The following is a 12365-nucleotide window of genomic DNA, read 5'->3' as shown; positions in this document are numbered from 1 at the left end:
ATTTATAACAAGAGTGCGTTTCGGAATCAACTACACCGTAGCTGCAGTCAAGCAAAATTGAATAGGGTTGCAGTACTGTTACTGCGACTACTTCGATTGCGAAACGCACCTATAGATACTGTAGAAAATAATTACTTCTGATTGCGGATAAATTATTGCTTTGTTTATTCTCAATCAACATTATTATTCGACAAAAAAATGAAAAATTTTGTTAGTTCGGTCAGAAACATCGATGTTTGGAAAAAAGCATCGAAAATCGATTAATCGGCCATTGAAAACATCGTATGAAAGACATCGATGTTTGGGCATGGAAAATCGATGTTTTCGATTAATCGACAAACATCGCCCATCCCTACTCTCAGGAATGGAAAAAAAAATTTAATGAAAAAAAAATTTTGTTTTGCTTGAATTGCGTCAGACAGTCGTTTTTTGACTGTTTCATTTTGCCTCCTTTTCCCTACCTTACTATAATTACTGTCAGTCGGTCATGAGGTTCCAACGCACCCCGGGTGACGTTTCCCACCTAGTTTTACATGTTTAGTCATGTACACACATCGGGTAATCTGAGCATACGTGTGCTTATCGCACCCAACTACGAAAATGTAAATTGAGTGAAAAATAATTCTCTCACCAAATGAGTTGAAGAAGTGAATTGTGGAGAGGACCTTTGAGAAATGGCAAAAATAGTGAAAACACCGGAGACAATCGCCACTATTATCTGTGAATATTGCTCACACCTAACCTTCAAACGTATTCAGGATTTCGTTAGGTAGGTCATTGCATACATATGTCAAACAGCTGCATAACTAGCCACATGATTACACTTCAAAAAAATATGGGAGTCATTGAATTTTCAATCTCGGGTTCTAAAATCACTTGACAATTTCTCCTAACCTAAAATTCTTCATTGAAACTGATCGAAACCATGAAATCCAATTTATGGTATCAAAGTAGGGGAGGTTGGGGTAAAACGGACACTTGACTTTTTTTTAAATGTTAATGAGGGGTTGAAATGTTGATAAAATTCAATATTTTTGTTTTTCAATACAAAGAACAATTCTTTCCCTTTGTGGCCAGCCTAAACTGAGCTTAATTGATAAATTTGTTTCTGAGTTATGAATAATTTTAAAAAAGTCTAAAGTGTCCATTTTACCTCACCCTCCCCTATTTCCCATTCTCCTCTCGCACCTGATTAAAAATTCAATTCTTTTTTTTTCTTTCCATTCATAATTCATAATTTATTCTTTCCTCGGATTCAGTTGAATTCTGAGTCTATGAAGGTAATTTGAGAAGTAGAAATAGAGGAACTGAATAATGATGAGTAGCTTGGCAATTCAATTGTTGAAATACACATGCATTTCAGTAGCGAGGGGGTGACATGGTTTAAGTTGAGTTAGCCCTTAGCTGAGTTTTCGAGGAATATCGCCGACTCTAAGGGAGATCACGAAATTTTCGTGATAACCTTTTTGCTTCCGAATGGAAGCTTTGTAAGCGGTCGATTTTTCGACTCTCTAATTCAATAACACAAAAAATTCAAAACTTAAATTTATGATTACAATGTTTCCATCCGGAAGCAAAAATTGAGATAGGAAGTTGAAATTTAGTAGGATTCTAGCAAATTTTAACCAAACAATTATTTTTTTGGAAATTCTCAACTAACAAATTCGTTGGCCCAAACACGACTTGTTTGAGAGCTTGTTCGTTTTTCTCTCAGTGTACGGAGGGAGATGTCGAATGAGGAGTCCGGTACATCTACGCAAAAATCCATAATAATATATGAGTTGATTCAAAGTAGCTTAAATTCATTAGCAGTTACCCAGCCACAATTTAGAAAATAATTTAATAGGGGCCGTGGTTGTACTGAAACAATTCAATTCAATTTTTTACGTCGACCTGGTCATTTCAGACACTTACGAGAGCAACATTGTACAATCGAAGGTGGTTCCTACGTCTGTCGTTATGGGTACAACGACGTGTGTTCATCATTACCCTTGGAAGGTGTCTCCGACAAGGATTACATAATGCATGCAACAAAGCACGCTGCTGTCCAACAGCAGCGTAAAACCAATGGCCAAATTAATGACTCACTGCCCCCCCAGTGGACTGTCTACTCAGCTGTGCAGAATCTACCAGCTGTACTCAATGATCCACGTAAAGGGAAGCAGACTAACTTCCTCACGAAAACATGGGGCGATGCATTTATCGAAAAAGTTGATATTCCAAAGAGTCCTTATCTTCCCAATATCACGATGCATCATTTTGATAGTTACATGCAGAAGATTGTTAGGAGGTATAGGAAACACTCGAGGGGCAGTGGGGGACGGCCTAATTCACCCGGCAATGACACATCGAATTTTTCTAGTTTGAAGAAATCATCAAAATCATTAGGTAATTTTTTTTATTTTTTATTGTTTTTTTTTGTTTTGGGGCGAGTAGTTTAACGAAGTTAATTTATTTATTGTATAACGTCTCGTGTCTTTACATTTTGTCCCCTTCCATTTAAAGATATCCAAGCATCTTTTACAGTTTGGTACAGGCCACTATAGATTCAACCATTTTCAAATATCAAATTTATCAATTAAATTGCATGAGCAAAATTTGAAACAAAAATCATGAATATTCAGCATCATTAAATTACATTATGCACAGAATTATTATTTTTTTTAACATTCGTTGTTTATAAATAACTAATTGAAATTTTCGGAAACCTAATTTTTTTAGGCATGAAATTCATTTCTGGTCCAATTCTGAACATGAATAAATTTGTTATGATTCCCAACAAATGATTTTCATGTTGGGAAATTGATTCTTTAAAAATTGTTTATAAAAAATGTTCGTAATTTTAAAAAATTGTATTTTTTGAATTATTTTATCAATCTTCCTTCAAAAGTAAACTATCTAATTTTTTTTCAGATTTTTTTTTCAAATTTAGCCCTGCAAAGTTTAAATAATAAAATCATATCCGTAAGAATATCCAAATATCTTTTACGGTTTGGGACAGACTACACTATAAATTCAACCATTTTCAATCCTGGAATTTATCAAGTAAATTGCGTGAGAAAAATTTGAAAAAATTATGAATATTCAGCGTCATCCAAATTACATTTTGCACATAATTATTATTCTTTCAACCATTCATTATTTATAAATAAATAATTGAATTTGTTCAAACTTTAGGAAACCTTAGTTTTTTAGGCATGACGAAATGTATTTTTGGTAAAATTCTGAACATGCATAAATGTGTACGAAAAATTGATTGTTTATAAAATATTTATATAAAATGTTCGTAATGTTAAAAAACAACAACTTTTTAATTATTTCATTAATCTTCCTCCAAAAATATGCTTTCCAATTTTTTTCAGATTCTTAAAATGTTTTCTAACGGCTCAATATCGAGATTCAAATTCAGACCTACAAAGTTTGAACAATAAAATCATTCTAAAATGTCCGGAAACTTAGGATCGAATGAAAGCTCTGACGTTCGCCTACAAAACTAGAAAATCCTTTCACTGGAGAAAACTAGCCAAAGTACTTGGATATCCTTAAATATCCTGCGACTGATTCTCCCAAAAACTGACAAAAAAAATTCTTTCCAGAGCGTTCCTCCCAGTTCGACCTAGGAAGCATCCCCAAGATCTTCCTGACCCCCTCCCTGGACCTCTCCACGCCCTCGATCTTCAGCACAGTCTTCCCCTTCACGACCTCAGGCCTCCTGAACCCCTCCACCAACATAGTAACCCACGTGAAGACCCTCCAGGAGAAGCTGAGTCACTACCTCGACATCATCGAGGTGAGAATCGCTGAGCAAGTGGCCTCAAAGTCCCAAGCCTTCTTCATAGCGATGACCTCCCACGACGCCCTGATGGAGCAGCTGACCCAGACGATAACAGTCCTGAAAGCCCTCCGCAGTAACATCCACCAGATCGACAAGACCCTGGTCCAAGACTCCCTGAACATCCTGCGCCTGGAGCGATCTCGTTGCAATCGCCTGCTCGTCCACGAGAAGCTGAAGCTGATGGCAACAGTCCACCAGAGCCAACCGATGATCCAGCTGCTGCTGTCGACCCCAGACTACGTGGCAGCGCTGGACCTGATCTCAACGACTCAGGAGATCCTCCACCAGGAGCTCAATGGCATCCAAAGCTTCAGGCACTTGAGCTCCCAGCTGACAGAGATGGAGAGACTAGTCGACAAAATGCTCTCCACAGAGTTCGAGAGATACTCAACAGCTGATCTGAATCGTCCCCTGACCCCTGACCCAACAGTCCTCGATGGGGATAAACTAGTCTCGATAATCTCAGGTCTCCTACGGCAAAAGCACTTTCAGTTTGTGGACACCTACAAGGAGGAAGCCATAACGACAATCAGAGCTGTCACGAAGCAGAGGGTGATCGAGGCACTGGCTGCCAGTGACTGCTGCAGTGATCAACAGGCAGCAGCTCTCGAGGTGGGGGGACTGTCCCTTCCTGAGAGGCTGGCCCTCCTCCAGAGTACTATACAATCGTTGACGTATTTGTTGCATCGAGTTAGAGCTGTCTACGAAGTCATGAAGGACACGGTGGATCTGTCAGTGGGGCCTGCTGAGGACAATCTCATCTTGGACAGGCGGTTGACCACTGAAGAGCACTCGAGGGTCGTTACTAAATTGTCTGACATGATGACGTCGGTCTGTGATTACTGTCACGAGAGGCTGGGGAATCTGTTGGCAGCTGGGGGGGATGCTGACAAGGGACAGGTTGACAGGGAAAGGACGCCGGAAGGGAAGGGGGAGAGGGAGGGCTGGAGTGAGAAGGGGTCCTGGCTGAGTGACAAGGCTACTGCTGCTCAGGTTTGTTGGATTTATGGAATTGGTGAGGGGGAATTCGGGTGGGCGTCATTTGGCCTAAAAACCATTCAGTTGTGCAGTGGTAAAGCGGTTTCAGTCGACTTAGCTCTTAGCTATGTTTTCGAGGAACGTCTCTGAATCTAAGGAAGATAACGAAATTTTTGTTATAACCTTTTTTGTGGAGTGAATTGAGGACTGCAAAAAAGATTATGACAAAAATTTTGCTACCTCCCTCAGATTTCGGGATATTCATTGAAAACTGGGGAATAGTCAAAATCGACCTAAGGCTCGGGTGGATTATCTTTCGAACGTTATCTCGATTGTTTTTCCATCTTCATAATCTAAAATATACCACAATTTCCATTCGATTGTCCCTAAAAATTATGATACAATCAAAAAAGTGGAAAAAAACAACATTTTCAAAGAGCGTTTTTAATAAAGATTAAGAAATAAGTCCGATAGAGAGGAAATAGTGAATGGATAATTTATCATGGTAACTAACGAACTGGCGGCTGTTAGATACATCAAATTATTAATTTGCAATTTTCTCCCTATTGAGTTTATTTCCCAATATTATTCAAAAACGCTCTTTGAAAATATTCAGCTTTCTTTCAACGTTTTTTTGATTGTACAATCATAATTTTTGGAGACTCCAGGGCTATGTAAAACTGAATAGCAATTGGAGATCATTTCAGATTATCAAAATAACCAAGATCACGCTAAGCCTTAAGAATTCATTTTTTGTCTGTGATTATTAAATAGCACGTATGAAAAAATTCAATCGAAAACTTTGGCGAATTCGCTAGAAAATTCCATTGGAATTCTATTAAAATTCAAAGGAATTATTCTCGTTAAAATGCTGTTTATTTTTTGCGCAGATTCTATCAGATATTTGATAGCAAAAAGAAAATTATTGAATTACGTCAAATAGTCGTTTTTCGGCTGTTTCATTTTGCCTCACTCTCCCCTATAAAAAATTATGAATAATGAATAATTCTTTTTTTGGGCATTTCAAATTTATTTCTCCCCATTTGACTCAACGACTGAATGTGCATTTTTCAGACTGTCATATAACTTTATATGCTTTGAATTATCCTAAATCAGGTTTGTCAGCTTGCTGGAATGGTTGAGGGATTCACTGAGACTTGTGAGGGAATATGTGGGAAGCAGTGCACGGCGTTGAGGTCTGCCTTCAAGGCGCAAGCCAGCAAATTTGTGCAACGGTTTCACAACGAGAGAAAGAGCAAATTGGGGCTTCTGCTGGAGTCTGAGCGTTGGAAACAGGCGGAAGTGCCGAAGGAATTCCAGAGGCTTGTCACTTTTATCTTCGAGAATCGGAGGTTTCCGGTGGGCGAGGAGGTGGCCGCAGGGGCGGGCGAAGTGGGGAGCTGTATTTTTGTGGGAGAGGAGCAGTTTGCGGTCGTGGGGACGGCGTTGATGCTCATCCAGATGATTCACGAGTACTGCAAGACTGCTGAGGAGCTGAAGGCACTCTCGGGTGCTGTGGGGAGACAACTGGCGGAGCTGTTGAGACACTACAACTCGAGGTGCTGTCAGCTTGTCCTCGGGGCTGGGGCCATGCACGTCGCTGGGCTGAAGACGATTACTAGCACGATTCTCGTGCTTGCGGGGAGGAGTCTGAAGCTTGTGCTGTGGCTCATGCCGTTTGTTAAAGCACATTTTCAAGGTGAGTTCAGGTCTTTTGGTTTTGCTTTCGAAGGATATTTTTGTAATCGTCGAAATTTAAGGATATTCAAGTACTTTGGCTATTTTTGCTTTCGAATGGGAGCTTTGTAATCGGACAATTTTTCGATTCTCTAATTTTGCTTGAAAATGATTTGGAAAGGCATGAAACGTCGAGATATGATATTTTGGGAGAATGTCTATGTACGTCCGTATGTGCGTACAAAATTCTGGAAATTTTTTTATAAATTTTCACCGAAAAAGGTCTAAAGTGATGGATAAAAATCTGAAATTTTGGCACATAATTGGCAATGTTTGGGAGCACCTCTGGGCGAAATTTCAGCCCAATCGGTCCAGTAGTTTTTGAAATACAGCGATTCCGAAAAAATTTTCTTTTTTCAATATGTCGAAAACTACTGCATCAAATGAACGTTTCTTGACGTTAAAATATTCTTTATGATAATATCTATGAAATCACACCATAATATGCCTAACTTAATATTGCGAGTCGCTCAGTAATTGACATTGATGTGAACACGAGAACGCTTGAAAAAATTGAGGTAGGGGAGACCGGGGCAAAGTGGAACGCGGGGCAAAGTGAAACGGTAGCAAAAACGAATTTAGAGCGAATTTTGGACTTTTTTTTTAACTTTATTAGTCGAAAAAAGATGAAAGGTCAAACTTTTCTGAGGGTCAAACAGTGGTGTATATCCCCTTAAGCCGGGGTGAAACTTCGAACCCAGGTGGAATTTGGAAGTTCTCGGTTGATAAGGATAGTCGTTGAGTGAGTCTGTATAAATTAAAAGATACCTAAAAAGTAACGAAAATTTTGGGTACAACCCTTTTTGCCCCATACGTCGAGGTAGAATATAGTTTTCCAGGTATGTGGCTTCAAAATGCTCCTCGTACCATAATTGTCATTCGAGTTACAAGAAAGGTTATTGCAAAAATTTGGCTATTTTCCTTAGATTCTGCAATATTCCTCAAAAACTCGGGTGAAGGACTAATCAACTTAAGGATGTCCAAGTACTTTGGCTATTTTTTATTCAGTGAAATGCTTTTATCCTTTTGTCGTCGAATATCAGAGCTTTCATTTTAGCTCCATTTGACCTTAAGTTTCCAGACATTTAGCAATGATATTATTATTTAAAATGTGAAGGTCTGAATTTGAATCTCGATATTGAACCATCAGAAAATATTTTCAAAATGTGAGAAAAAATTAGAAAGTTTAATTTTGGAGGAATTCATAAAACAATTGACAAATTGAAATTTTTGAAAATTACGAGCATTTTTTGAAAATAATTTATAAAAAATCAATTTTCCACGATAAAATCATTTGTTCGGAAAGGCAAAAAATTTATTCATATTCAGAATTTTACCAGAAATCGATTCCATGCCTAAAAAAATAAGGTATCTGAAAGTTTAAACAATTTCAATTAATTATTTCTAAGAAGGGAATTTTTAAAAAAATTATAATTCCCTACAAAATTATAATTTGAATGACGCTGAATATCCATGATTTTTTTCAAATTTTTGTCACGCAATTTAATTGACAAATGTGATGATTGAAAATTGTTGAATCTATATTGTTGTATTGATACTTGGATATCCTTAACCGGTTTTACCGCTTCGTTACTGAATTGAAAAAAAAAAAGAAAAGAAAAATAGTTTCATTCTATGGAATCTAACGAACATTGAAAAAAAATAGTTCAAGTGGAATGAAAATCGTGGTGCGAGGAGCATTTAAAAGCCAAAACCTCGAAACACGAGGTTTTACCTCTACGTAAGGAGCAAAAAGGGTTGAGCCTCAAAATTTCCCATACTATTTTAAATACTTCATAATATACTAAGAGTCGCTCCAATATTCTTATCAACTGGAGATTCCCACGTTTCATCTTGGTACCCCCTCAAGAACCCAACGGTTCGTAATTTAAGACTTCTTACTCGAAATATGGTTACAAGTCGTAGTGTTTTTTTTTATTTGACCCTCAACAACTGTTGGTCCTTCCGATTACTTCCCTGTTTGACCCTTAAACGTGTTTGACCCCTCAAGAACAAAATTTGCTACCGTTTCACTTTGCCCCGCGTTCCACTTTGCCCCGCCGTTCCACTTTGCCCCACCGTTCCACTTTGCCCCGGTCTCCCCTAGGAAGTTGAAATTTAGTAGAAGTCGAGCTCTTACTATACTACAGGCTGGGATTTCAGATGGGCAAAATTCAATGAGTAGTTTTAAAGATATTCAATTTTTTGTATAAAACTATATGTTCAGTACCTCAAAAATTATTTACCCGATTTCAAGTTTTTTTTTCAAAATATTCGTCTTGATGTCTTCTATCTAGTTCTTTCAAAATACATATACCCGTTCCTACAAAGTTTACGAGATATTGGACGTTTTCCATTTTTTTGTCTGAAAATTGCTTTGACGTTCCGTTACATGTGTGAAGGATGTGGTAAAGTTCCAAAATGTTGATGACTAGTTAGTATCATCGAGTAAAATTTCAAATTAAGACCCGGGTCTACTATCTTTCGAACGTTATCTCGATGTTTTTGTTCATCTTTCGTCATCTGAAATTGTCAATTAAGTCCTGCATCATGCAGTTTTGAAAAATTATGAATGAATAATCAAAAAAAAGTAGAAAAAATTCTCAATTTTTTCAAAGAGCATTTTTAATTTATATTCAGAATAAGTTGAATAATAAGCGGCCTGTCACCCAATATCATACAGGGGGAAGACTTCGTAAATCTTTTCCCACAGGGCACAGAGACATGTGTTACGGAAAAGGCTCTTTGAAAAAAGTTGTAATATTTTGGAGAATTTTTTAATCACACTTTTATCACATAAAAATGGCAGATGACTACATACCACTGTTTTGAAAATTGAGATACCTAGCTGTCACTTCCCATGAGGAGTTAGTGTTGTGTTATCCACCATGGAAAATGACAGCTAATAGATAATTTGCCACAGCGAATCAGATATTTGTAATTTCCACTTCTTTCAACTCATTCTGAATCTCAGTTAAAAACGCTCTTTGAAAAAGTTCAGAATTTTTTCTATTTTTTTTAATCATTCTATCATAATTTTTGGGAATTTCTACATGATGTAACACTCAACTGACAATTTTGGATTACGAAAAATTTAAAAAATTCCAGATAATATTCGAAAGATAGTACACCCGGGCCTTAATCCACTCAATACTTTTTGAAATGGAGTAGTTGATGTAAAAAAAGTTTTTCGTATAAAATGATATTTCGTTGTTCTATCATTGATTTCCACATGGAAACATTTCTTAAAAATGGGGTCGTGTAGATACGTCTATCCCACTGGATAAAACCAAAATTTAATTCTCAATTTTAGAAGGTCAAACGTTTTGAGGGAACTTTTTTAATAAAAATTGCCGCTTTTCAATCAAAACGTGAAATTTCCACGGATCCATTCGGAAGCTTACTACTAATGGAATTGGTGGAAATAAAAAGTGAAAAAGACAAATAACGCATCAAGTAACGGTAACATGCCTTGTAACAGAAAGACTCGGCCCCAGGGCTCCAGAGCTATGTAAAACTGAATGGCAATTGGAGAACATTTCAGATTATCAAAATAAAAAAAGCAATCAAGATCACGTTCGAAAGATAATACACGCGGGCCTTAATATAAATTTTTGGGTTTTGTTTTCCAGAATTAGCGAATCATAGTGCGAATCGGAGTGCAATAGGCTCATCAGGGGGAACAGGAGGGGTTGCTCTACTCGATTCTGTTGAGAGAGATGTTCGTGCACACATTAGGGAGATTGAGGGAAAAATTCTCACGATTGTGGATAATCTCGTGGGGGGACAAATCACAAGCTGGGATGCAAGACCTCCAGTACCTTCACAGTCATTTAGAAATATCTCGAGGTAAGAAGCTCAATTTTAATTCAATTCTTCTTTCTAATTACTTTATTCTCATGGGAAAATCCAAAACTGCACTAAAGTAATTGTTATTTTTGTTCAACTGATGGATAGAACTTTTCATCCTTATATTGATAACAATTTTAAAATACCAACACAATTTGAGTATCAGAGCTCAAATTGTCGAATTCATGTGATTATTTCAAACCCATTCGTAGAAATTTAATTTCGATTTTTCAAAGGCTCTCGTAGATTCTTCCCTAAATATCTTCAGAATGAAGAGGTTTGCAGAAAAATGTGAGACAATTTCTTGTGCAGAGAAATTAAAAAAGTTCTTTTGAGAGTTTTCATTGAGGGGAGACGGCACTGAAATTTCAAAATCGCAGGGCCTTTGTTTATCGTGCTGATGAGTTTATTACTTCAGTTTCAATGTAAAACAAGTGAAAAATTGCTCTTGTATTGTATATAGTACAGTTATTTTTGATAATAAATTAGCAATATGTTTCCGAATAGTTATTTTGTACATAATTTCCTTTTATCATGTATAATTAATTGTTTATTTCATTTTATCAAATTGAATAAGATTCCCTTTTACCTAATTTTGTCAGATTTTCAACTTAGTTGAATGTTATCAGCATCATTATTCTTATTATCCCTTTTCTTCTATACAACCGATTGTCTTGTTTACAGTTCTATCTCTCCCCTCAGCCCTTTAATAAAATGTTAATAGAAAAAATTTATTTACACATACTTGAATGAATTTGAAATATCACTATTGAAGAAACCATCAGAAAGCTCACTTTCAAGGAAATTCAAGAAAAATTCAAAATTTTCAACAAATTTAAGAAACAATTGTTTTGTAGTTTTAGGCCTCTGCAGTCATTAGCTGATTCGAAGTGAAGGAATTTATTATGTCCAAATGATAAAAATTGAAGTCATTTGGATCACTTAGAATGAGCTAATGACCGCAGATGCCAAAAATTACCAAACAATTTAAAAAATCGCTTGAAATCTTCTCCATAACATAACATTCGGAAACAATATAAAAAATTCTCGATTGATTTGAGAGCTTACCTACGAGACCCTTTAGTAATTGTCATGACAAACGCACTAGTGTCACGAACAATGGCTATCACATAATTATTGTTTCCGTTTTAACTCTTGATGTTTTTTAATTTCTAGACATTTAACAAAACTACACGAAGCAGTCTCAGGAATTCTGCCACCAGTTGAAGTCCAAGCACTTTATCGAACAGTCAATGTATCATTCAAAGAAAAACTCAGGGAACAATTGGTTAAAATGAACATAGTGAACAATGGGGGACCACAGCACGGTGTAGTGACATCAGAGTTAACATTTTACCTTCAAGCACTGAGGAATCTGAAGGTACTACCAGCGGACGAGCTGAATGACGAGTGGATGTCTGACATTTGGTCTAGATAACATGCAGAACGAGTGGTTTACTGTCTCCTAGAGGCTATGAGGCATCACAGGAAGAGATGACTAACGTCATTTGTTCATCATCGACTGGTAATCGATGTAATATTGATTGATTCATTGGATTTTTTCGGAATCAAGGCGAATGCGACTCCAGAAAATCGAGCGAAATTTTTGAAATAGGGTTGTTGTTGCCCATTTCATTATGCTGCAGTTGGATTCTGGGATGGGGTGATTTGAATTCAGGAGTGAAATGGTAGAACTGGATGAGCTAATCACAGTTGGAAATCAGTTTTTGGAGAATCATGCACGAAAAAATTTCATAGAAAAACCTAGCGAATTCGATTTTTCTACATATATTCTCTTCAGATATTTTCTATAAAATTTTCTCGACTCAAATATTTGAATTGTGGTTTTTTTCATTCTATTCTTCTTGTCTTCTTAACAAAAAAATGAAACAAAAAAATAGAAAAATTGAGCCGAGGAAATTCTGTAGGAAATATCTCAATAGAATAATTTGTATAAAAAAATCGG

The 12365-nt window shown here is 36.7% G+C and overlaps 1 protein-coding gene across 1 annotated transcript; it reads left to right on the top strand.

Annotated features, from left to right (window-relative positions):
* Positions 1–562: 562 nt before the first annotated feature.
* Positions 563–12162, top strand: LOC107041484 (vacuolar protein sorting-associated protein 54). The gene is made up of 6 exons (XM_015262071.1): positions 563–769; positions 1907–2388; positions 3597–4828; positions 5930–6512; positions 10183–10399; positions 11576–12162. Exons 1-6 carry the CDS (start codon positions 675–677, stop codon positions 11835–11837), a joined length of 2871 nt encoding a protein of 956 aa, XP_015117557.1. The 5' UTR covers positions 563–674; the 3' UTR covers positions 11838–12162.
* Positions 12163–12365: the final 203 nt, after the last annotated feature.

The sequence above is a fragment of the Diachasma alloeum genome, unplaced genomic scaffold (assembly GCF_001412515.2).
Source record: "Diachasma alloeum isolate Michigan unplaced genomic scaffold, Dall2.0 Dall_scaffold_00366, whole genome shotgun sequence".
Lineage (NCBI taxonomy): Eukaryota > Metazoa > Arthropoda > Insecta > Hymenoptera > Braconidae > Diachasma > Diachasma alloeum.
This window is presented reverse-complemented; position numbering and strand designations above follow the sequence as displayed.

Bases quoted from the DNA above. Each gene is read 5' to 3' on its own strand.
- LOC107041484 (XM_015262071.1), top strand. From the start codon at position 675: ATGGCAAAAATAGTGAAAACACCGGAGACAATCGCCACTATTATCTGT. The intron at 770-1,906 runs GTAGGTCATTGC...TGGTCATTTCAG, and splicing joins CGTATTCAGGATTTCGTTAG to ACACTTACGAGAGCAACATT. The intron at 4,829-5,929 runs GTTTGTTGGATT...ATCCTAAATCAG, and splicing joins ACAAGGCTACTGCTGCTCAG to GTTTGTCAGCTTGCTGGAAT.